General features: G+C 42.0%; 1 protein-coding gene across 1 annotated transcript in view; it reads right to left on the minus strand.

Annotated features, from left to right (window-relative positions):
- The window catches only part of me1 (malic enzyme 1, NADP(+)-dependent, cytosolic), a 481492-nt gene that overhangs the window by 14336 nt on the left and 440633 nt on the right, over window positions 1-26523 (minus strand). The window contains exon 12 of the mRNA XM_063040862.1: window positions 18076-18249. Within this exon, the coding sequence (XP_062896932.1) occupies window positions 18076-18249 (174 nt within the window). The remainder of the gene's footprint in view (window positions 1-18075; window positions 18250-26523) is intronic.

A 26523-nucleotide genomic window follows, 5' to 3' on the forward strand; every position in this document is an offset into this window, starting at 1 on the left:
GATTTTCATGCACAGCAGTCTCTAGAGCTTAAAGAGAATGGAGCAAAAACACAAAAAAAAATTCACTGAGTGGCGGTCCTGTGGGCAAAAATGAGGGTGGTCACGAGAGAATGGCCAGACCAGTTCAAGCAGACAGGAAGGTGACGGTAACTTAATTAACCATACATTACAACAGCGACGTACAGAACAGCATCTCTGAATGCACAACACCTTGAATTTTGAAATGAATTGGTTACAGGACCAGAAAGCCACAGACATCCACTTAATGGGCACTGTATTAGGTACAGAGGTACTTAATAATGTGGGCACAGAGTTTACAGACCACATCAGACGCAACTCAGTCACTGTGACTCCCTCAAAGTTGCTGAGCGTCTGAGCCTGCTACTTGGTGCATTTCCAGACTCTGTGCTCCTATCTCCAGCAGGTTCCAATAAATTGATTTGCATGGGGGGCTGAGTATAATCAGTTCCAGTGATTCAGCAGTTCAGACGTGAGACTTTCCAGGTATTGGCATTGGCATTTCTTATTACTTTCACGCGCACCAAGACACCCGGGCACAGGGTAACGTAGCGGTTAGCGCGGCACTATTGCAGCTCTGGAAGTCGGAGTTCAGAGTTCAATTCTGGTGTCATCTGTAAGGAGTCTATACATATTCCCTGTGGAATCCGTGGGTTTTCTCCAGGTCCCCCGGTTTTCCCGCACAGTCCAAAGTTATACCTGGTCCGCTAATTGGTCATTGTAAATTGCCCCATGATCGAGGTTGTTGGGGGCCGCCAGGCGGTGCAGCTCGAAGGGCTTTGATAGGGTCCATTCTGTGCTGTATCTCTAAATAAATAGCGGCACTGAAAAGCTTACCTTGCGGGCTGCTCAGACAGATCAGATCAGTACACCGTCCATTGAGCAAGAATAAGGTAAAACAATAAGAGAAGCATAAAGGGAAAAAGCTTCCAAAAAATGCTGTGCAGGTAAAGGATGGACTGCAAGATCACAACAGGTTATAGTGTGAGGCCAAGAGTCGATCTTATTATTCAACAGTCTGATTACAGTGGGATAAAAGCTGACCTTAAGCGCAGTAATATGTGCTTTCGAGCTTTGGTCCCCTATGCCCAATGGGAAAGGGGAGAAGAGAAAAGGGAGAGAGGAGAAGAGAAAAGGGAGAGAGGAGAAGAGAAAAGGGAGAGAGATCCAGACAGCCTTTTGCATCCAAGTATTTGAGGTGGGGCACGGCAATGCAACTGTTATCAGAAGAGTCTCAAACTGCAAGAATGGGTTATGTACTAAGCTGTGATTCTTCAAAGGCTTCACCAAAATTGAGGCTTCCAAGCTCATAAAGATCTTTTTTTAAAAACACAAACATGAGGAAATCTGCAGATTAAGATTTGCAGATGAAGCCACACTCAGGTTGGAGGAACAACACATTATATTCCGTCTGGATGGCCTCCAACCTGATGGCATGAACATTGACTTCTCTAACTTCCATTAATGCCCCTCCTCCCTTCTTACCCCATCTCTTATTCATTCATTCATTCATTTATTTAGTTACTATTTTTCTTTTTTTTTCCCTCTCTCTCTTTTTTCTCTCTCTGACCCTCTCACAATAACTCCTTGCCTGCTTTCCACCTTCCTCTGGTTCTCCCCTCCTCCTTTCTTTCTCCCCAGGCCTCCCGCCCCATGATTCCCTCCCTTCTCCAGCCTTGTATCCCTTTTGCCAATCAACTGTCCAGCTCTTAGTTTCATTCCTCCCCCTCCTGTCTTCTCCTATCATTTCTGATCTCCCCCTCCCACTTTCAAATCTCTTACTAGTTCTTCTTTCAGTTAGTCCTGACGAAGGGTCTCGGCCCGAAACGTCAACTGCACTTCTTATAGATGCTGCCTGGCCTGCTGCATTCCACCAGCATTTTGTGTGTGTTGCTTGAAACCAATCCATATTTTTTTTTGAGTGAATATGCTTCTTTGCTTGCTATTTTGAATTATGTTTTTGAATGTTTGCTTGCCATTTTGAATGTTTTGCACCCTGGCCACAGAAGAACAGCTGTATCTATGTATGGTTGAATGATAATTAACCTTGATTTGATTTTTTGATTTTTTTTTTATCTTGCAGGAAGATAATCCACAATGATAAACGGCTATTTTCCTCGCTTGAGTTTCCTTGGGAATGTAACCAGAAAGAAAGCAGACAAGACAAGATACATTAATGGAACATGGTGAAATTGCTTAAAGCAAAAGAACCTGTACATGATAAAAATTGATGTGAAAAAACAAAACGCAGAAGCAATAGCATAGTTCAAGCAATTTTTGCAGAGCTGAATAAATGGTTGACGTTTGAAGTCAGGCCTCAGAAAGAACTCATACAGAGAAGTGAAAGGGGCGGGGTGAGACAGGGTCTGTGAGATGATGAGTGGAAGGAGGTGAGTGTAGAGGTGATGCAGACATGGAGGAAGGTTGGGGTTGTGGAGGGGAAAGCTGAGGCACAGGCTGGAAGGTGATAAGTGAAAGCGGGTAAATAAGTAGAAATCAATGACAAAAAATTATTTTTCCAAATCTGTTTCCATCTATCACCATAATACCATAAGACATAGGAGAAGAATTAGGTCTCTTTGGGCCTCAGATTTTTGTATTTTCTCTCCATTTAGAAAATAGTCAACCCTTTCATTTCTTCTACCAAAGTGCATGATCATACACTTCCCGACTCTGAATTCCATCTGAAGAGCCAGTGAGATGGCATCTGCTGTGGACCTGTTGCTCTGATAAGCAAGTTGGAGTGAATTCAAGTGGCTTCTGAGGTGGGAGTTGTATGTTTCATCACCAAGCCCTGAAGATAATTCATCACTATGGGTGCAAGTTTTACTGGATGATAATCACCGTAGTGGCAGGTTACCACATTCTCCTTAGGCACCAGTATAATTGAAGCCTGCTTGGAAGCAGGTGAGTATCTCAGACTGCTGAATCAAGAGGTTAAAGATCTCCATTCTCCAGTCAGTTGACCTGCACAGGTCTTTAGTACTTGGCCAGGTACCCCATGTGTGCTGGATGCTTTACCTTCCTGAAGGCAGCTTGCACGTCAGCCTCAAAGACTAAAATCACAGGATTGTCAGGGGGCTGTGAGACAGCATGATGGTGCCTCCATGTTTTGATGGTCAAGGTGAACACAGAAGGCATTGAGCTCACCTGGAAGCGACGCCCTGTTGTTGTCTATGTTGCTTGATTTAACTTCATAAGAGGTGATAGTATTCAAGCCCTGCCACAACTGTCAAGCATCCTTTGTTGGTTCAAGTTTAGTTTGTTGATTAGAGGGAATTTACACACTGCAGATTGCAGTGAGAGCAATTCCAGAGAGGTATATTGAAAAGTGTTGTACGTAGCTGGCAGAACCATTGCCATCTTGCTATAATCAGTAATCGATGCTAATTTGAGCAAAGAAGGATAAGAGGTCACTTAATAGAGGTGTACAAGATGATAGAAGGCATAGATTGAATGGACATCGTGGTCCCAGGTCAGAAATGACTAATACCAGGGGGCATGATTTTAAGGTGATTGGAGAAGAGTATCAGGGGAATGTCAGAGGCAGGATATTTTACAGAGAGAGTGATGGGTGTGCAGAATACACTGGCTGAGGCCTAATGTACTTGAGCCAGATACAACTGCAACACTGAACGGAAGCTTTTATCTTGCTGTTATGAAAATTTGGGAAGTTCCGTAGTGTGATAAGACAGACTTTTGACCTCCCAGCCTACCTCATTGTGATCTTGCACTTTATTTTCACCTGCACTGCACTTTCTCTGCAGCTTCTGCACTTTATTCTTCATCCTGTAATTGTTTAACCTTGTCCTACCCTGACCCCGATACATTGTGCAATGTATTGATTAATGTGGAGAGTATGCAAAACAAGCCTGATACAGTATCGCAGTACATATGACAATAATAAACCAATTCCTATTGCAGCATAATAATTACAGTGCAGGGGAACATTCGGGCTCCAAGAAAAGCAGTCCAGCAGGACACATCTCACTATCATGCTTCCCTGCAGTCCTGTAACATATCTTCCTCATACTTCCTTCAATTTACCAATCCTTTTGCTGCTCCAAGAGGCAATTTACAGTGATCAATAAACCTCCCAGCATACCTTTGGGATGCGGAAGAAAACTGTAGAATCCAACACAATCAGAAGGAGAAGTTGCAAGCCCTACACATGCTGCACTCAAGGTAAGGTTTAATCTCCATTTCTTCAAGGGTTGCCCCACTGAGCAATTTAATGATGCCTCTCTCTATCCTCTTGTCTGCTATGAAAACAAGCTCTGTGCTTAATTTTTCATAGCCTGAACTTCCCCAGTAACTCTCTTCAACCTTCCTCTTGCTGGAGGTCAGGATGAACAGAATTGAAATTACTCCAGAGGTAGATATCAATAATGCAAAATGAAATCTTGGCCTTACTTGTAGGCAAATGACCTGGAGCAAGATTTTGTTAGGATACATTCAACTTATAAACATACTCACTGGAGTTTAGAAAATTCAAGACTCAATTTTGTCTTAATGTCATTTCCGGTACACGAGTGTAAAGGAGAATAAAATAATGGTTATTCCAGATTTGATGCAACACAAAAAAATGCAATAAGATAAAGAACACAAAAATAAATTTTAAAAAACAATAAATATAAATACATAAGATAGCTTATACACATAGACTGATTGTTTGCCCATAAAGTGATTATAGGCACAGAATGAGGTGTGGGGGGTGGGGGGTTGAAACCTACCAAATATTGAAAGGCCTAGGTAAAGTGGACGTGGCGAAGATATTTCCAATAATGGGAGGGGGGTGTGTGTCTAGGACCAGAGGACACAGCCTCAGAATACAAGGATGTCCCCCTTGAACAGAGATGAGGAGAAATTTCTTCAGCCAGATGGTGGTAAATCTGTGGAATTCATACATAGTAAGAAATAGGAGCAGGAGTAGGCCATCTGGCCCATCAAGCCTGCTCCACCATTCAATAAGATCATGGCTGATCATTGCCACAGATGGCTGTGGAGAACAAATCATTTGGTACGTTGAAAGTGAAGCTTAATAGATTCTTGATTAGTAAGGTCACCAAAGGTTACAGGCAGATGTCACAAGAATGGGGTTGAGCCATGATAACATGGCGGAGCAGACCTGAATGGCTCAATTCTGCTCCTATATCTTATGGTCTCTAATTCACTGTCAAAGACTCTCACCAGCTCCAACGCCATCTATCCCCGGTGCACGTGTTTTAGCTCAGTTTGAAAGCCCGATGGAGAAGTAAAAACAAACCACGAAAAGGAGAAAGGAACGCTGGAGGAGGCAATTTGCATTTGTGCCAGCAGACAGAAGATCACAAACACAAAATGTTAACTGTTCATACCCACAGTAGTGGTTTGACCTACTGATATTTTCAGAATTTTCTGCTTTTTTTCTTGTTGATAGGTACTTCCGAACTCCATCTCAAAATGACAACATCAATAAATGTTTCTGCACTACATTTACAAGAACACCAAGAGCTCCAATATGCACATTCTCCTCAAAATAAAATACGTAGAGCTTGTAAGCTAACAAATCAGCAACGGTATTCAGTTGAGCTTTATTGTCACATGTACATCGAAACATCAAAACATACAGTGAAATGCATCGTTTTGTGACAGCGGCCCGAGGGTGTGATGGAGGCAGGCCACAAATGTCACGATGCTTCCGACGCCAACATAGCATTCCCTCAACTTACTAACGTGCACATCTTTGGAATGCAGGAGCACCTGGAGAAATTACAAACTCATTACAGATAGAGGCAGGAATGGAACCCCAGTCTTATAGCTGACATTGTAATAGTGCTACACGAACAGCTATGCTGCCATGCCATGGCGAGAATTGAAACCTAATCATTAGTGCTATAAACGCTCACATTAACTGCTATGCTACCATGCCACATCTTTCTTTAATAATCAGCGGCCTTGTCTGTTCTGTATCCAATTTTTCAATAATATTTCAGTAATCTTGGTTGATTAAGCATTCCTGTTTGTTTAAATAATTCATTATGGGTTATATGTATGAATACTCATATTGCACACACCATCACACCATCATACGTGCACCTCACTTAAAGTAAACACAAAGTTAGACACACATTTCAGACTCCTGCGTCTTCCTTTGAATTAATTTAATGTTTTGAAGTTATAAAGCATAACATTGGCAGCAAGGTATTTTTAAAACAAACCCGAGATGGCTATCGATCTCTTTGTAGTGCAGTGAGGCGGTTGAGTTTAAAGAAAACCACAGCAAAGAGTGGAGAATAATAAGAAAGAGTAGCACATGCAGAAACTGCCGAGTTTAGAAAAAGGCAACACACAGAAGAATTCATGGGTTCATAAACAGAGGGCACTGGGTGATAATAATCAGAAAAATAAAGTGCAGAAATGGCTGGCTACATCAGAAAGATTGAATCATTTGATTACACGGCAGATAACTGGATATTGTATACCAAGGAAATTGAAGAGTCGTTTGAAGCAAACGAAATAGCCAATGAGAAATGAGAAACAATTTTGCTGAGTGCATTGGATTTAAAGGTATGCTGTTTACTTTGAAGGTTAACTGCTCCAACCAAACCATCCAAAATGAGCTTTGCTGATATTGTCAAAGTAATATAGGAACATTTAGAACCAAAGCCATCGTTGATTGAAGAATGCTTTTGGTTTCATGAGCTGAATCAAAAAGAAGGGGACTCCATTTCAACATACATGGCTGAATTAAAGGAATTGTCTGAGCATTATCAGTTCAGTAATGAGCTTAATTATGCACTGAGAGGTCGTTTAGTTTGTGGAACCTTACAAGAAAGCATTCAAAGACGGCTCCTAAGTGAAGCACAACTTACATTTAAAAGAGCAGTTGAAATTGCTGTTTCAATGGCAACTGCAGCCCAGATTTTCAAATGAGTTGCAGTCAGGAATGAAAGTGATCACGAACAAAATTGCAATGTCTAAATAGAAACCAGCCTGGCAAAGCAAACTATATTATCATTGTGGCAGGGATTTGCATACACCAGACCAATGCAGGTTTAAAGGTGAAACTTGCAGGAAATGCAACAAAGTAGGATATGTACAAAGAACATGTTGGGCAGACAAAAATAAATGGACTGCACAGTGAAGAGAAAATGATGAAAACTCAAACTGCAGTTTCAAAAAGAGCACTGATCTTTTGTTGTTGATGAAAAATCTGATTATGATGAAAGTGACACAAGACTGAGGTTTACAATGTGAAAACTAGCAATAGGCAAGTAATATGGCTTACACCAGAAATGCACGGCAAATTAATTGAAATAAAGTTGGACATAGGTTCGGCAGATTCAGTAATTCCACTAAATATGTTTGAACAGCATTTTAAGGATACTGAACTGAAGCCAGCAGACATCCAATTAAGAATTTATACTGGAGGAAAGATCTCCTATGGGAATGACATTCATGACAGTAAAATACCAAAACCAAGAAGCCATATTGAGCTTGGATGTGGTAAAAACTGCAAGGCAGAATAAGAGGTCACATGGGCTAGACAGGACGAAGGGCTTGTTCCTGGCCTGTAATGCTCTGACACTAAGACTCTAAGTACTGCAGCAAATGTCAATCCACTCTTTAAAAAGGGAGGGAGGCAGACAAAAGGATATTATAGACAAGTCAGCCTGACTTCAGTGGTTGGGAAGATGTTGGAGTCCATTATCACTGAATTGTGGTTGAAGGATGGTTGTAGTTGGGAGCTGAATGTCCAAGGTTATATATTGTGCTGGAGGGATATGAAGGTAGGCAGAGGGGGTGGCGTGGCTCTGCTGGTAAAGAATAGCATCAAATCATTAGAAAGATGTGACACAGGGTTGGAAGATTTTGAATCCTTGTGGGTTGAGTTAAGAAACGGTAACAGTAAAAGGACCCTGATGGCAGTTATATACAGGCCTCCAAACAGAATCTGGGAGGTGGACTACAGAATACAATGGGAAATAGAAAAGGTGTGTTATGATAGTCATGGAAGATTTTAACATGCAGGTAGATTGTGAAAATCAGGTTGTTAATGGATCCCAAGAGAGCCTGTGAGATGGATTTTTAGCACAGTTTGTCATTGAGTCTACTGAGGGATAAGCTATACTGGATTGGGTGTTATGTAATGAATTGGAGGATGTTAAGCAGCTTAAGGTAAAGGAATCCTTAGGAGACAGTGATCACAATATGATTGAGTTCATCTTGAAATTTGATACGGAGAAAGCAAAGTCTTATGTAGCAGTATTTCACTGGAGTAAGGGAAATTACAGTGGTATAAGAGAGGAGTTAGCCAAAGTAAATTGGAAGGAGCTGCTGTCAGGGGTGACAGCAGAGCAGCAATGGCTTGAGTTTCTAGGAAAAAAGTGAGGAAGGTGCAGGTTAGATGTATTCCAAACACAAAGAAACACTCAAATGGCAGCATAATACAACCAAGGCTGACAAAAGAAGTCAAAGCTAATGTAAAAGCAAAAGAAAGGGCATACAATGAAGCAAAAATTAGCAGGAAGGTAGAGGATTGGGAAGCTTTTAAAAACTTGCAGGAAGCGAAAATCATTAGGAGGGCAAAGACGAAATATGAAAGCAAGCTAGCAAACAATTTCAAGGTGCATAGAAAAAGCATTTTCAAGTGTATAAAAAATAAAAGAAAGAAGAGAGTGGATATAGGACCACAGGAAAATGAGGTCAGAGAAATAATTACAGGGGACAAGGAGATGGCAGATGAACTAAATGAGTATTTTGCATCTAACTGTGTGCCAGATGTTGAAAGGTATGAGGGAAGAGAAGTGAGCCCAGTTACTATCACAAGTGAGAAGGTGCTCAAAATGCTGAAAGACCTAGGGTACATAAGTCACCCAGACCAGATGAACTGCACCTGGGGTTCTGAAAGAGGTAGCTGTAGAGATCGTGGAGGCATTAGTAATGATCTTTCAAGATTCATTGGACTCTGGCATGGTTCCAGAGGACTGGAAAACTGCAAATGTCACTCCACTCTTTAAGAAAGTGGGGAGGCATCACAAAGGAAATTATAGACCAGTTAGCCTGACCTCAGCGGTGGGAAGATGTTGGAGTCAATTGTTAATGATGAGGTTATGGAGTACGTGGTGACACAGGACAAGATAGGACAAAGTCAGCATGGTTTCCTTAAGGGAAAATTTTGCCTGATGAACCTGTTGGAATTCTTTGAGGAGATTACAAGTAGGATAGGTAAAGGGGATGTTGTAAATTTGGATTTTCCGAAGGCCTTTGACAAGGTGCCATGCATGAGGCTGCTTACCAAGTTAAGAACCCATGGTATTACAGGAAATTTACTAGTATGGTTAAAGCATTGGCTAATTGGTGGGAGGCAGTGGGTGGGAATAAAAGGATTCTTTTCTGGTTGGCTGCCATTGACTAGATGTGTTCCGCGGATGTTGGTGTTGGGACCACTTCTTTTTATACTGTATACCAATGATTTAGATGATGGCATAGATGGTTTTGTTGCCAAGTTTGCAGTGATATGAATATTGACGGGGGGCCAGGTAGTGTTAAGGAAACAGGAAGGCTGCAGAAGGCTTAGACAGATTAGGAGAATGGGCAAGAAAGTGAAATATAATGAAATACAATGTTGGAAAATGCACGGTCATGCACTTTGGTGGAGACTGTTTTCTAAATGGGGAGAAAATCCAAAAATCTCAGATAAAAAGGGATTTGGTCCTTGTGTAGAACGCCCTGAAGGTTAACTTGCAGGTAGAGTTGGTGGTGAGGAAGGCAAATGTAATGCTAGCATTCATTTCAAAAGGTCTAGAATACAAGAGTAGGTATGTGAGGCTGAGGCTTTATAAGGCACTGGTGAGGTCTGACTTTGAGTATTGTGAACAGTTTTGGGCTCTTCATCTAAGGAAAGATGCGCTGGCATTGGAGAGGGTTTAGAGGAGGTTCACAAGGATGATTCCAGGAATGAAAGGGTTATCATATGAGGAATGTTTGATAGCTCTGGGTCTGTACTCGCTGAAATTTAGGATGAGGTGGGGGGGGGGAATCTCACTGAAACCTTTCGAATGTTGAAAGACCTAGTGGAAAGGATGATTCCCATGGTAGGGTAGTCTACGACAAGAGGGCAGAGCCTCAGGATAGAGGGGAGCCCATTTAAAACAGAGATGCAGAGAAATTCTTTTAGTCAGAGGGTGGTGAATTTTGGAATTTGTTACCACTGGCAGCTGTGGAGGCCAGGCTGTTGGGTGTATTTAAGGCAGAGACTGATAAATTCTTGATTGGTCACAGCATCAAAAATTACAGAGAAAAAGCTGGGGAGTGGGGCAAAGGAGGGGGAGAAAAAAGGGTCAACCATGATTGAATGGCGGAGCAGACTCGATGGGATGAATGACCTAGTTCTGCTTCTATATCTTATTATAAAGGAGGGGTACGGAGGAGTCAGGTACTTAGAGGGCACATGATAAAGTAGGCCAAAGTCAGCATGGAATTCTTTGAGGAAATAACAGGCGGGATAGGCAAAAGAGAGTCTGTGGATGTTGTTTATTTGGATTTTCAGAAGGCTTTTGACAAGGTGTCTCACATGATAATCCTTAACAAGTTAAGAGCCCGTGGTATTTATTTATTTATTTAGCAATATAGCATAAATCAGACCCCCTCCAGCTGTTGGAGCCAAAACCGTTCCAGGAACCCTGATTAACCCTAACCTACTCATGGGACAACCGTTATAGTTACGCTATCCTGGTGTCCATGCTAGTCTCTTTCCTGTAATAGCATGGGAATGATAGGGGGCCTGTTCTGGTTGGCTGCTCGTGACTAGTGGTATTTCTCAGGGGCCAGTATTGGGACAGCTTCTTCTCACATCAAACGTAAATGATTTGCATGACAGAATTGATAGCTTTGTGGCCAAGTTTGCAGATAATACAAAGATAGGTGGAGGGGCACATTGGTTTGAGGAAGCAGGGAGTTTGCAGAAGAACTTAGACAGATTGGGAGAATGGGTAAAGAAGAGGCAGATAGAATATAGTGTGGGAAGTGTATGGTCATAGAAGGCTATTTCCTAAAAGAGGAGAAAATACAAACATCAGAGGTGCAAAGGAACTTGGAAGTGCAGGATCCCCTAAAGCTTAACTTGTAGGTTCAGTAAGGAATGTAAATGTAAGGCTAGCATTCATTTTGAGAGGACTAGGATATAAGAGCAAGATGTGATGCTGAGGCATTATAAGGCCTTGATCAGACCACACTTGGAGTACTGTGTGTAGCTTTGGGTCTCTTATATAAGAAAAGATGTGCTGGCATTGTAGCAAATCCAGAGGGATTCATGAGAGTGATTCCAGGAATGAAAGGGTTAATGTCTGAGGCGTGTTTGATGGCTCTGGGCCTGTACTTGCTGGAGTTTAGAAGAATGAGGGGGAATCTCATTGAAACCTATCGAATATTGAAAGGTATAGACAGAGTGGACGTGCGGATGATAGTTCCAAATGTGAATGAGTCGAGGACCAGAGGGCACAGCCTCAGAATAGAGGGATGTCCATTTAAAACAGAGATGAGGAGGAATTTCTTTAGCCAGAGGCTGGTGAATCTGTGGAAAACATTGTCATTTATGGCTGTGCAGGCCAAGTCACTGGGTACATTTGAAACGGAAGTTCATAGGTTCTTCATTAGTCAGGGCATCAAAGGTTATAGCAAGAAGGCAAGAGTATGGGGTTGAGAGGTTAATAAATCAGCCATGATGGAATGGGAAAGCAGATTCAATGGGCCAGATAGCCTAATTATGCTCCTATGTCTTGTGCCGTTATGGTATCATGAAATATAGTTAAACTCCTCCATCAATACTAATCACAATACCAGCTTTGATATGTTTAGTCAACATCTTGATATTAAAACCAATTAAACACACAACAATAAAGGTTCCATTGTCTAGAAACAATTCTTTAAGTGACGTCAATTATCATTATAAAGCATTTACTCTCTGCCACATCAAATACAGAACTTAATGCAACATTATCAAATCAACAGGATATCCTGGGTTGAGATCACAGGATCGCTACCCATGCCACGCGCTAGTGAGGTCAGAAATAGGAAGATCATACAGTTTAACACGTGGCTAAGGAGTTGGTACAGGGGGGAGGGCTTCAGATTTTTGGATCTTTGGTCTCTCGTCCAGGGAAGGTGGGACCTGTAGAGAAGGGACGGCTTGCACCGGAATTGGAGGGGGGTGAATACCCTAGCAGGAAGGTTTGCTCATGCTGCATCGGGCGGGGGGGGGGGGCGTTAAACTAGAATTGCAGGGGAATTTGAACAGATGGTGGAGTGGTTGTGGAGAAAGATGTTGTTAAGCCAACATACAAGGTCAGGAATGAAAAGGTTGAGCATGTTGGAATTAATGTTCTGAGTAGCGTATAATGCCATGGGTTTATTGCGTTCACTTTCCAGAAGTGGCTGCGTGACCTTGGCTTCACTAGAAGAGAGATCAAGTCAACCAGCAGGGCTGTAGCTGAGGCAGCAGAGACAGGATCAGCATGGGTGTGGACCAAGTATGTCCAGAGGGGCAGATAGTCAGACAGTGTATACATATCATGCAAACCCTTCAGTAGTTGCATAGACACCTGAAGAGTAGACTATCTGTTGGATGGAAGTGACCAACAACTCTGATAGAGGTAGATGCCAAGTTTGTAAGCTCACCAGTGGGAGGTGGTGCTTTAGCACTGCCGGCCCACCATCTCGAGGGAGTCTTGATCATAAGCGGGCCGAAACTCCTGAAGACAGGTGGCAGATCAACTGGTGATCCCACTGGTGATAGCACAGGACAGTTAGCATCTTACTCCACGTGTATTTTTAACTCTGTGAGCTTAGGGCATGGATCAGCATGTTATAGTCATTGTAGACATTAGTGAGACTTGGCTGCAGGAGGGGCAGGACTGGCAGCTCAATGTTCAGGGTTTCTGTTGTTTTAGATGTGACAGAGCTGGGGATTTAAAGGGGGAGGGGTGGCATCATTAGTCATGGCAGTGCTAAATCAGGACAAACAAGAGAAATCAAGTGAGGTGTTATGGGTAGAACTGAGGAATAAGAAAGGAATGACCACTTTAATGGGATTATGTCAATGTTCACAGTTCAATGTAAAATTATTATCAGCATATACAACACTGACATTTATTTTCTTGAAGGCATATTCAATAAACCCATAATAGAAAAAGAACAATAACAGAATCAATTAAAGACCATTAATTCATTGTGAATTGTGCAAATACAAGGAGAAAGAAATAGTAATAATAAATAAATGAGCAATAAATATCGAGAACATGAAATGAAGGGTTCTTGGAAGTGAGTCCATAGGTTGTGGGAACATCAAGACAAGGATAACAGATTTAGAGAACCTTGGTTTTCAGGAGATATTGAGGCCATGATTAAGAAAAAGAAGGAGGTGCAAAGCAGGTAAGTAGCAGGAACAAATGAGGTACTTGAGGAGTATAAGAAATACAAGAGAATACTTAAAGAATTCAAGAGGCCTAAAAGAAGTCACGAGGTTGCCTAAGCAGACAAGGAGAAGGAGAATTAAGAGCAAAAGTATAACAAAGGACAAAATTGTTCCTCCGGAATATCAGAGTGGTAATCTATGTGTGGAGCCATAAGAGATGGGGGTGAAATTAAGTGGGTTTTGCAATCTGCATTTACTCGGGAGACGGACACAAAGTTTATAGATATGAGGCAATGCAGCAAAGAGGTTAATGGATTCTATACAGATTACAGAAGAGGAGGTATTTGCTGTCTTGAGGAAAATTAGGGAGGATAATCCTTCGGGCCTGATAAGTTGTTCCCTCGGACCCTGTGGGAGGCTAGTGCAGAAATTGCAGGGGCGCAAGCAGGGATATTTAAAACATCCCTAGCCATGTATGAGATGCCAGAGAAATGGAGGATAGCTAATATTGTTCTAATGTTTAAGAAAGGCTCTAAAAGTAAATCAGGAAATTACAGGACGGTGAGCCTGACATCACTGGTGAAAAAGTTATTGGAAAGTATTCTAAGGGACTGGATACATAGGTATTTGGATAGACATGGACAAATTATGGGTTAATCAACCTAGCTTTATGTGTGGTAAGTCACATCTAACCAATCTTATAGAGTTTTTCAAGGAAGTTACCAGGGAAGTTGATAAAGGCAAGGCAGTGGATATTGTCTATATAGAGTTTAGCCAGGCCTTTGACAAGGGCCCGCATTGGGAGTCTGGTCAAGAAGATTCAGGCACCTGCAGGAAAGATGTAAATAAGATTAAAGGAGTGCAGAGAAAATTTACAAGGATGTTGGCAGGGCTGGAGGATCTGAGTTATAGGGAAAGGTTGAAAAGGTGAGGATTTTGTTCCCTAGAGCACAGAAGTTTGAGGGGAGATTTGACAGAAGTGTACAAAGTTATGAGGGGTATAGATAGGGCAAATGCAAGCAGAGTTATCCCACTGAGGTTGGGTGAGACTAGAACTAGAGGTCATGTGTCAAGGGTGAAAGGTGAAATGTTTATGTCAAGGGTGAAAGGTGAAATGTTTATGGGGCACATGAGGAGCTTCTTCACTCAGAGGGTGATGAGAGTGCAGACCATATCTTAAGAAGAAACAGTAGAATGTCTCCAAGGTCTCCAAACATTCACATTGTCTGGCTGACTAGGAATACAGCCATCCAGCTCTCAGGCTGAAAAATGAAACTGCCCTTACATAATAAGTGACTTTTAATCATCAGAGGAAAATACTTAAATTATTTACCATGGAACAGTACCTTAATGTATTATATGTGAAGAATTAGATCAATGTTTATTTTGGCTTGATAAGTGAAGCAATTCAGATGTTTTAATTTGATATCTCGACACAGCCACAGTAAACAAAATGATAAAATACCTCAAACAAACTACTGTAGTTCAAAGTAGTTAGCAATCAACAGTTCACAAGATGATGTTATTTTATATGATTTGTAACTTAATACAGGTTCTTTCAAATAAGGACATAAAAAAAGGATCTAGTGCTTAAAAAGGAACCTGTTCTTAAGAAGGAAATATACATTAAGTATATAGAGTCATACTCTCAGTGGCCACTTTATTAGGGACACTTGTACACCTGCTCCTTAATGCAAATATCTAATTAGCCAATCAGGTGGCAGCAACTCAATGCATAATAGCATACAGACAGGGACAGGAGGTTCAGTTGTTGTTCAGACCAAATATCAGAATGGTGAAGAAATGTGATCTAAGTCACTTTGACTGTGGAATGATTGTTGGTGCCAGACGGGGTGGTTTCAGTATCTCAGAACCTGCTGATTTCCAGGGATTTAGCGTCTCCAGAGTTTATAGAGAAAGGTGCAAAAATAATTGTTTTTAAAAAACATCCAGTGAGATGTAGTCTGTGGGTGAAAGTACCTTGTTAATGAGAGATCCAGAGGAGAATGGCCATACTGATTCAAGCTGACAGGAAGGTGAAAGTAGCTGAAGTAGCTACGCATCACAACAGTGGTGTGCAGAAGAGCATCTCTGAACACACAGCATGGCAGACCTTGCACTGGATGGGTGACAGCAGCAGAAGACCATAAACATACACTCAGTAGCCACTTTATTAGTTACAGGAGGTACCTAATAAAGCGGCTGCTGAGTGCATATGATTTGCAATGTAATCCAAGTGACTTGAAAGAATTTTATTTTTTTTATTTAGAAATACAGTGTGGAATAGGCCCTTCAAGCCCTATGAGCCGCGCCGCCCAGCAGGGCGCTGACTGTATGTAATCCCAGCCTAATCACAGGACAATTTACAATGACCAATTTACTGGAACAGCTTTCGACTGTGGGAGGAAGCCAGAGCACCCGGAGGAAATCCATGCGTTCATGGGAAGGTCGTACAAACTCATTACAGAGGACGACGGTTGAGTTCCAATCTCCGACTGTAATAGATTGCACTAACTACTGTGGTGCCTCATAGTAATTAGAAACAAACACACATGAAACTTATACAGCCAGATAACGATACAGCACAGAAACAGGATGTTCAGTCCATGCAATCTGTGCCAGCCTGGTCTTCTGCTTGGTCCCATTTCTTTAAGCAACCAGTACTATTTCGGACCTGGCACATGTGCAGATTCCCTCTTTCACTGGTGGAGAACGGCTTCAAGGCATCAAGCAAAGTTGTACGTACACATAAGATAGAGATACACATAGGAGGCCTAACTTGGACTAGTGTGTGCAGTTCTGGTCACCTACTTACAGGAGAGATGTCAATAAGGTTGGCAGAGTACTGAGAAAATTTACAAGGGTGTTTTCAGGACTTGAGGACCTGAGTTATAGGGAGAAGTTATATAGGTTAGAACTTTATTACCTGGAGCGTAGAAGATTTGATAGAGGTATACAAAATTAAGAGAATAGACAGGGTAAATTCAAGAAGGCTTTTCCCACCGAGGTTGGGTGAAAACAGAACTAGAGGTCATGAGTTAAGGGTGAAAGACGTAATGCTTAAGGAGAACATGAGGGTTATCTTCTTCACTCAGAGGGTGGTGAGAGTGTGGAACGAGCTATACACACAAAATGCCAATGGAGCTCAGCAGGCCAGGCAGCATCCATGGAAAAAAGTACAGTCGACGTTTTTTCCATAGATGCTGCCTGGCCTGCTGAGTTCTCCTCCAGCATTTTGTGTGCGTCACTCGGATTTCCAATACCTGCAGATTTTCTCTTGTGTGGGTTCAATTTTAACATTTAAGAGAAGTTTGGATAGGTAGACTGGATGGGAAAGGTTTACAGAGATATGGTCCAGGAGCAGATCAATAGGATTAAGCAGAATAATAGTTTGGCACAGACTAGACAGGCCAAGCGGACTTTTTTGTGCTGTAGTGTTCTAGTGCTCTATTACATGATACTGTTTTTAGTGTTCTTCAAATCAACGCAAATATCACAATCTGCTCTTAACAACACACACAAATTGTCAACATCAACACCCTTGGAAACCAGATGAAATAATAAAATGGGCTACATTACCAATTCAGTAATCGTCTACAATTAACAGGATTTGTTTTAAGACTGGAATTATTTTCCCACATACCATTATTCCACTTGGAATAAAGCTCGGGGTCAGCCATAGTTACAGATATAGAAGCAAGCCAATGACATTTATCATGACCATGTGGTGGGCCACAGAAGAGGAGAAAAGCCTGGTGTAGACTTGGGAACAGTCCAATGGCTAAGTTAAATGAACCTAAAATTAAACGCAGATAAAACTGAAATATTTCTGGTTGGTCCCAAAGCCAAAGGAGATAAGCTTCTTGATAAACTTGGAACTTGGCTCTCCTAACAAAATCAGAAGTAACAAGCCTGAGTGTTATCCTTGACTCAGATTTGAATTTTAAATCCCGTATAAAAAAGTGACCAGAGCAGCATTTCCCCACTTTAGAAATATTACAAAGAGTACGTCCGTCTCTGTCCCATAATGATGCTGAAAAACTACTTTATGCCTTTATATCAAATAGACTAGATTACTGCAATAATATTTAGGAACTTCAAAGTCCAATGTTCAAGGTAAATTTATTATGAAAGCGTGTATATGGTCGATCACCATGCACTACCCTGAGATTTATTTTCTTGTGGGCATTCATAGTAAATACAAAGAAACACAATGGAATCAATGAAAAACTTCACAGAAACAAAGATGAATTAGAATCAGTTGTAATATCACTGGCATATTGTATGTCGTGATCTATGTTGTTTTGCAGCAGCAATACATTGCAATACAAAATAAAAACTATCAATAACAATAAAAACAGTATATATAACATTAAATTAAATAAGTAGTGCAAAAACAGAATAAGAAACGGAGAAAAAAAGTGAGGTAGTTCATTGTCCATTCAGAGGTCTGACTGAGGAGAGGAAGAAGCTGTTCCCTAACAACCAATGTGCAAAAGAAGACAATCTGTGCAAATAGCAAAAATAAACAAACAATAATAACAATGAATAAATAAGTATTAAATAGTACTGAGAAAACGAGTTGTAAAGTCCTTAAAAGCACTATACAGTATTGCTCTAAAGCTCTGGATATAGGAAATATATATGAGGATAAATATTACCTCTGCTGCAATAAGGAAGATGACCTCACTGATATGCCTCATGCCGCAGGCTATGACCCCAAGTGCCACTCCAGGAAACACATAGGCATTGTTTCCCTGGCCTGGATACAGCACGCGGCCGTCCGACATTGTGACTGCGTTAAATGGACTTCCACTCGCAAATATTGCCAGGCCCTGCAACAGAAGCAGAGGGAGAGAGAGAAATTGTTCAAAAAAGAAACATCAGAGACCAGCCCAAAATACAATCACACTGGTGAAACGCAACATGCAAATTCATAGAATATGGACATTGTATAGGCAGAAGAGATTAGCTTAGTTCACCATCTGATTACTAACTTCCTTCAGTTAGTCCTGACGAAGGGTCTCGGCCTGAAACGTCGACTGCACCTCTTCCTAGAGATGCTGCCTGGCCTGCTGCGTTCACCAGCAACTTTGATGTGTGTTGCTTGATTACTAACTTAATTGGTTTGGCACAACATCGTGGGCCAAAGAGCTTGTTCCTAGGCTGTATTGTTCTGTGTTCTATTAACTATTTAAAGACTACAAGGCTTTGTAGGTCTGAACAGTTTATTCATCCCACTGATGTGAGGATACTCCAGGACGTTGCCAGAGGCACTCTACAAATCCCAGGGCTAATTGCTTTGCCTGGTCAGACTCTATGAGGGGTACCTAAGTAAGGTGGCCAACTGTCCCGTATTAGCCAGGACATCCCATATATTGGGCTAAATTGGTTTGTCCCATATGGGACTGCCCTTGTCCTGTATTTGACTGCTACTACTCTGTAATCACCAGAAGGCACGCTTACAGACAGATGTGTGCTGTGTTATAGTCATAGTCATAGTCATACTTTATTGATCCCGAGGGAAATTGATTTTCATTACAGTTGCCCCAACCAAGAATAGAGTATAAATATAGCAATATAAAACCATAAATAATTAAATAGTAATATGTAAATTATGTCAGAAATAAATCCAGGACCAGCCTATTGGCTCAGGGTGTCTGACCCTCCAAGGGAGGAGTTGTAAAGTTTGATGGCCACAGACAGGAATGACTTCCTATGACGCTCAGTGTTGCATCTCGGTGGAATGAGTCTCTGGCTGAATGTACTCCTGTGCCTACCCAGTACATTATGTAGTGGATAGAAGACATTGTCCAAGATGGCATTCAACTTGGATAGCATCCTCTTTTCAGACACCATCGTGAGAGAGTCCAGTTCCATCCCCACAACATCACTGGCCTTACAAATGAGTTTGTTGATTCTGTTGGTGTCTGCTACCCTCAACCTACTGCCCCAGCACACAACAGCAAACATGATCGCACTGGCCCCCACAGACTCGTAGAACATCCTCAGCATCATCCGGCAGATGTTAAAGGACCTCAGTCTCCTCAGGAAAAAGAGACGGCTCTGACCCTTCTTGTAGACAGCCTCAGTGTTCTTTGACCAGTCCAGTTTATTGTCAATTCGTATCCCCAGTATTTGTAATCCTCCACCATGTCCACACTGACCTCCTGGATGGAAACAGGGATCACCGGTACCTTAGCTCTCCTCAGGTCCACCACCAGCTCCTTAGTCCTTTTCACATTAAGCTGCAGATAATTCTGCTCACACCATGTGACAAAGTTTCCTACCGTAGCCCAAGACTCCATACAGTAGTTGAAGTCTGAGGTGTAAATGGTGAAGAGAAAGGGAGACAAGACAGTCCCCTGTGGAGCCCCAGTGCTGCTGATCACTCTGAACCCCAGTTTCGATTCCTGGGACAGTACGTGATGTACTGCGAATTTGTGACTTTGTTTCTGGGAGTGTCACGCGAGGATCTACTCCAAGAGTATAAAAGGACCAGTGCAGATTGCTCCAGGGAGACACTTTGGTGGAGAGTCGTTGTGTTTGGACAGCAGAGTCGTTAGTGAGAGTGAAGATTGCAAGCTTCGATCGAACCCAAAAGGGAGTGGGTTGTCGATAACGCTGTGCATTTTGGAGGTGACTGACATTCATAAGCCAAACGTGGATTTTTGGCACCCACTTTGGTAAACCCTTGCAAGGTCTCGGGTGTGTGGTGACCAGTCCTGGAAAAGGGACATCTCCTGTCAGATACGTGGTGAAATTCTCACTTTTTGTGGACTCTTCGTAGACTCTTTGAAACAGACTGCATCGTGAACTCGCTTCCACTGTAAGGATACGGTGGCCGCTTTGTGAGATCAGCGTTCGAAAGGTACTGTGTGTCTGCCAGGTCACCTTCAGAAAGGTACGGCGGCCGTTTTTGGTGTATCTCTGCGAGACTCGTTTCTTCACTGTATTCAAGATCGTCTCTTCGCTGCACTTCGAATCCAAGCAGCAACAGGACTTTGTGAAGTTCTATGACTCTATCATTACATACATTGACAAGCGGTTTGATTTCTCACCAGAAAACGTAATGATGAAACTGAAACCTATCGGCCTCTATGAAGAGCTCTCCTTCACTGACCTGGAGCAGGTGGTGGCTGCCCTCAAAATGACAGAGACAGTTAATATGGACCAACTCTATGAAGAGTTTTGTACTAGCCGGGAGGAAATACAGAAAGCCAGACAGGATACCACAAAATCCACCAGTGAGAAGTGGGTGGCAGTTTTCCAAAACATAGGGAAAGCCAACTTGATCAACATGTTCAGGATTGTTTCATTTGTTCTCAGTGTGCCAGGCTCAAATGCCTTTGTAGAGAGGATCTTCTCTCTGATGACCATGAAATGGTCAGACTCAAGAAACAGATGCAGCACAGAGCTGATCAAAAATGAACTTCAGATATCTGTGAGCTGTGACTTGTCATGTAAGGACTTCTCTCTGGCTGTGCAAAAGGACAAAGGACTGCTTGAATCAGTCAAGAGCAGTAAGAAATATCCATGGGAAAAGTAGCCTTGGTGAGTCCCCCCTCTTTTCCTCTTTTGCAGTGATTATATGTCTACTCTATAGGCACATACAGATAGGGTTATTTGGTGTTATTTCATGTCTGACTGGTAGTCAGATTATGCTCTGTATTATACTTTGTTATAATTTGGTGCTACGTTTCATATATAACACTGAAGATATGTATACATGGTTCATATATTGGATTTGTTTACCTATTCAGGGTTGTTGTGTCTCTCTCTCTCTCTTGAAAAAGGTCCCCGTTACCATCTGCTAGCTGCCAGCCCCCTCAGTCACTTCATCCCGGGCCTGCACCATACCCACACTGCCACGGCATGCCACCTTTTGTCCCTTATTTAGGAGTGAGAAAGTTGGCAACCCTATACCTAAGTGATCCTATCTACAGGATCTAGATGCAGGGTTATGGAGAGGGAAGAGTTAGGTTGGTCTTTGGGTAGGTTAAAAGATAGCACAGTATTGTGGGCCAGAGAGACTGTACTGTTCTATGTTCTGTATATGTAAATGGTGCATGACCTGAAAAGCTGATTGTTTGTTCTCCTCCATAGCTGCTGCCTGAACTGCTGAGCTCCTCCAGCATTTTGTGTGGGTTGCTCCAGATTTCCAGCAGAATCCCATGTGCTTCTAAATATTGCAACTTTTTATGTCTGAACTGAAAGCTATGTATTACATGCATCATCTCCAAGCTGTGAGGGTCAATATGACCGTGATCTTGTGTCTATGTCAGAACCGGAGAATGGGTGTCTGCACTGCCTACACTCGCAGGTTCAAAAGTCAAAGTGAATTTATCATCAAAGTATATTTTGTAGGGAAAGATTGATTAGGTTAGGACTCCATTCCCTGGAACATGGGAGAATGAGGGGAGTTTTGATAGAGGTATACAAAATTATCAGGGGAATAGGCAGGGTAAACGGAAACAGGCCTTTTCCACTGAGGTTGGATGAGACTAGAGCTAGAGGTCATGGGTCAAGGGTGAAAGGTGAAATGTTTAAGAGGAACATGAGAGGGAGCTTCTTCACTCAGGGGATAGTGAGAATGTGGAACAAGCTGCCAATGGAAATGGTGGATGCAGGTTTGATTTCAGAAGTTAAGGGAAATTTGGATAAATACATGGATGGGAGGGGTATGGAGAGCTATGATCCAGGTGCAGGTCGATGGGAGTAGGCAGATTAATAGTTCGGCACAAACTAGATGGACTGAAGGGCCTGTTTCTATGTCCTATGACACTATGACTATTCTATATATTTGTCACCATATATAACACAGAACACAGAACTGTATGGCACAGCACAGCAGAGTATGGCTAATATTTAGAAGGAGGGATAACTTTCAGCTGATTAGAGGCAAGTGTAGTGGGGGGGGGGTTGTCAGAGGAAGGTTTTATACACAAAGCGTGGTGGGTGCATGAAATCCACTGCTAGGGGTGGTGGTGGCAGATACATTAGGGGGACATTTAAGAGACTATTAGATTCGATTAACAAGATGGCATTGTACCCAGTTACAGCAGTCAACTCAGATCCAACTAATAGTGTTGTTACTTTATATGTTGCGTATGTTAGATGTACTGTGTTGTGTACCTTGGTCTGGAGGATCATTGTTTCATTTGGTGGTGTACACATATATGGTTGAATGACAAAAACTGAACTTGACCTTGAAATTCATGTTCATGAAAGAAAAAAGGAGGGGCATGTGGGAGGGACGGGTTGGATTGATCGAAGAGTGGATTAAAAGGTTGGAACAACATGGTAGCCCAAAGGGTCTGTACTGTGCTGTAATGTCCTCTGTTTTATGGAGATACAACTATCAGAGGCCTCTGTACTCGGGTGATCGCTCTCTTTCTCTCAGTGGTGGGGAGAGCTTGTTGCTGATTTTCGAGTCAGAGAATCTTGGAATAAAAAAGCAACGCAGCAGACTGTAACATCGTAACAGCAACTGTTGGTCTCTCCTCTCGCTGTGGAATGGGTGACAACTCTCTGTCCCTTGTTAGAGAGAGAGAGACTGCAGCATGCTGGATCATCAAGTAAGCAATGATTTTTCCTGGACTGCAAATCACGCTCTCTCTCTCTGGGGACTTTGCTATTGCTTGTTTAGCGGGTGATGGATGCTGATGCTTCTTGCTGAAATGGGTGGGGAGGGGGAAGGGGTTTGATGCTTTGCTGCTGCTTGTGCACGGTAGAGCGCAGAGAGGGGGCTTTGGGGTTCTCACGTTTTTTTTCTGTTGTTCATTCTTTTGGCTTCTCTTCTGTTTTGGGGGATGTCTGCGAAGAGTTAGAATTTCAGATTGTACACTGTATACACTCCCTGCTGTTAAATGGAACCATCGAACCACTGCAAAACCAAACACTGACAAACTTCCAACGTGCAAAAGAGGACAAATTGTGCAAATAATTTTAAAACACCAAATAATACTGAGAACATGGTCTGCAGATTCCCCGAAAGTTAGTCCACATGCTGTAGAGTCACCTTTCACATATAGCAAGTGAAAACATTGTTTTTGTAACAATATTTTCACTTGTACTGAAGGGAAAGGACTCCTTGGTTGCAGTCTTATCAAAGATATTCCCTTTATTCTCAATACCCAACTTTTCAAAGATGTTGAAAGGTTTGCTAAGTAAGTATCACCAAAACTTTCTGTTTTAGAAACACCCATTATTACTTCGTAGCAGCCAATATTTTCCATTCATACATAAGAGCTGGGAAATTAAAGGAAGCCTCTGCCATCCCACTGAACCTTCATGAGCACTGCCTTCACATGGGAGAGGAGTCCCCAAGTGATCTGGACCACAGATTGTACTTTAACCACAAGACTGTCAGGATTCCACAATATTATCTGCCCCTGCCCCCTCCCTCTTCAGTCCTGACGAAGGGTCTCAGCCCGAAACATTGACTGTTCATTTCCACAGATGCTGCCCAACCTGCTGAGTTCCTCCAGTGTGTTGTGAGTGTTGCTTTAACCCCAACATCTGCAGAGTATTTTGAGTTTATTATCTGTCCTCTTGTTTTCAGATGTATCTTTACAGGAAATTTTTAAACTATACCTTAAAAATGAGAATTTTTAGATGATTTCATTGATTAGGTAATGGTTTAATTGACAGGTCATAAACACAAGAGATTCTGAGATATTGGAAATCCAGAGGACCACACAAAAATGCAGGAGAAACTCAGCAGATCAGGCAACATCAGAGAGAAACACAGTCGAGATTTTGGGCCAAGATCCTTCATTAGGATTCATTGAAATGTTGAAAAGGTCCCACTTTTCAACTTAGCTTCTCAGAATAAAAACATACTCAAATTAAAGATTCAACACTATATTGCAATCGTTTGTGATAATATTATGTTTATTCAGTGGGTACAGATTAGAAAGTATTACTTAAGGTCTGGTTTTGAATTAAATGGGATACTAATATTGGAGAGCATGTCAAAACATTTTTTATCATTTAATGTTTGGAGAGTGTTACTGTGAAATATAATTTGCAGGTTCTGTGTGTGAGAGAATGAGAATTTCAATTAAGTTTATTATCCCTGGGGTCTTGGCCCAAAACGTCAGTGGTTTATTCCTTTCTATAGAAGTTAATTGAAAGGTAACCAACTAATCCAGTTATCTCAGTTGTATCCATTCCAGGTCCAATAGCAAACTTCCAGCTCACAAACATAATTTATTTCATTCAGATTCTGATAAACAGGCCAACTCCCTTCTCATCCAACCCTTCCAAATCACGCAAGTACATTTCGGTCTAATTGACCTCATACTCCATTTACTGTGGTCAGCATTTGAAGCCAACACCCATTTGCGCCCTTCCCAATCTCACATGCCAGTGCTATTTTCTCCTTTGGTCGTAACGTAATCAATAGTTTCCTTCTCTCCCTGTTATTTTGTTTTACACCATTTAATGTCATGACTGGAGCAGGCACCAGTTCCATTTACTTAAACACAGGAGATTCTGCAGATGTTGGAAATCCACACAGAATGCTGGAGGATCTCAGATGGGTCAGGCAGCATCTATGGAAAGGAATAAGCAGTTTCAGGCTGAGTGGAACAGACTTGATGGGCTAAATGGCCTAATTCTGCTCCTATATCTTATGGAACTGAAACATTAACTTCATCAGGACTGAAAAGGAAGAGGGAAGAAGGCAGAATATGATGGTAGGGAAAGGGGAAGGAATACAAGGTAGAAGCTAATAGGTGAAACCAGGTGAAGGGGAATGTAGGCAGGAGGCGAAGGGAAGAAGTGAGAAGCTTGGAAGTGATAGGTGGAAGGGGTAAAGGATTGAAGAAGAAGCAATCTGATTGGAGAGAAGAATGGACCATGGGAGAAATGGAAGGAAGAGGAGACCCAGAGGGAGGTGATAGGCTAGTGAGGAGGAGAGAAGGAGTAAGAGGGGAACCAGAAGGGAGAATGGCAAGAGAGAGAGAAGAGGGGGAGGGAGGAGTAATTACTGGAAGTTAGAGAAATCAATGCTCATGCCAGCAGGTTGGAGGCTACTCAGATTTCATGTATGTGATTCTGTATTTCCAGCATCTACAGAATTTCTTGTGTTCAGGAACTCAGCAGGTCAGACTGTATCTCTGGAGGGAATTAAAGAGTCAGTGTTTCAAGCCTTCATGGATGCTGCCTGAGCTGGTGAGTTCTATGGATTTGATTCTTTTAAGCTGGTATAACAAAAGAAAGAAAAAGATGTGCTGGCACTGGAGAAGATCCAGTGGAGTTTCACGAGAATGTTCCCAGGAATGAAAGGGTTAACGTATGAGATCATATGATGGCTCCGGGCCTGTACCCACTGGAATTTAGAAGAATGAGGTGGGATCTCATAGAAAATCTCATTGAAACTTATAGAATATTGAAAAGCCTAGATAGAGTGGATGTGGAGATGATGTTTTCAATAATGGGGGAAGCCAAGGACCAGAGGGCACAGCCTCAGAATGGAGGGACATCCACTTAGAACAGAGATGAGGAGGAATTCCTTTTGCCTGAAGGTGGTGAATCTGTGGAATTCACTGCCACAGCTGGTTGTGGAGGTAAAATGATTGGGTATCTTTAAAGCTGACAGTGATAGATTCTTAATTAGTCAGGGCGTCAAAGGTTTGGGTGAAGGCAGGGGAATGGGGTTGAGAGGGATAATCAATCAGCCATAATGGAATGGCGGAGCAGACTTGATGGAACGAATGGCTTAAATCTGCTCCCATGTCTTATGATCTTTTGGTCTAAAATCATCATCAATCATTTACGGAACAGAATATCCTATTCTTGCTACATACTGTAGAATGGAAATGGTCTTCATGAATCTCTTTCAAAGACGCACTTCCACAAATCTGACACAAAACATTCTGCGGATGCTGGAAATCGTGAGTAACACACACAAAATGCTGGAGGAGCTCAGCAGGTCAGGCAGTCTGACCACTCCACCCAAACACTCAAGGATCAAAGATCAACTTTATCCACCTCTACATTTACACCAATTGGGAATTTTCTGCGTTGTGCTGGCACAAAGCTCAACAAAAACAACATTCAACAGTTATAAAAAATAAAGAATTATATAAAAAGTGAAGTTC

This window comes from Mobula hypostoma, chromosome 2 (genome assembly GCF_963921235.1).
Source record: "Mobula hypostoma chromosome 2, sMobHyp1.1, whole genome shotgun sequence".
Lineage (NCBI taxonomy): Eukaryota > Metazoa > Chordata > Chondrichthyes > Myliobatiformes > Myliobatidae > Mobula > Mobula hypostoma.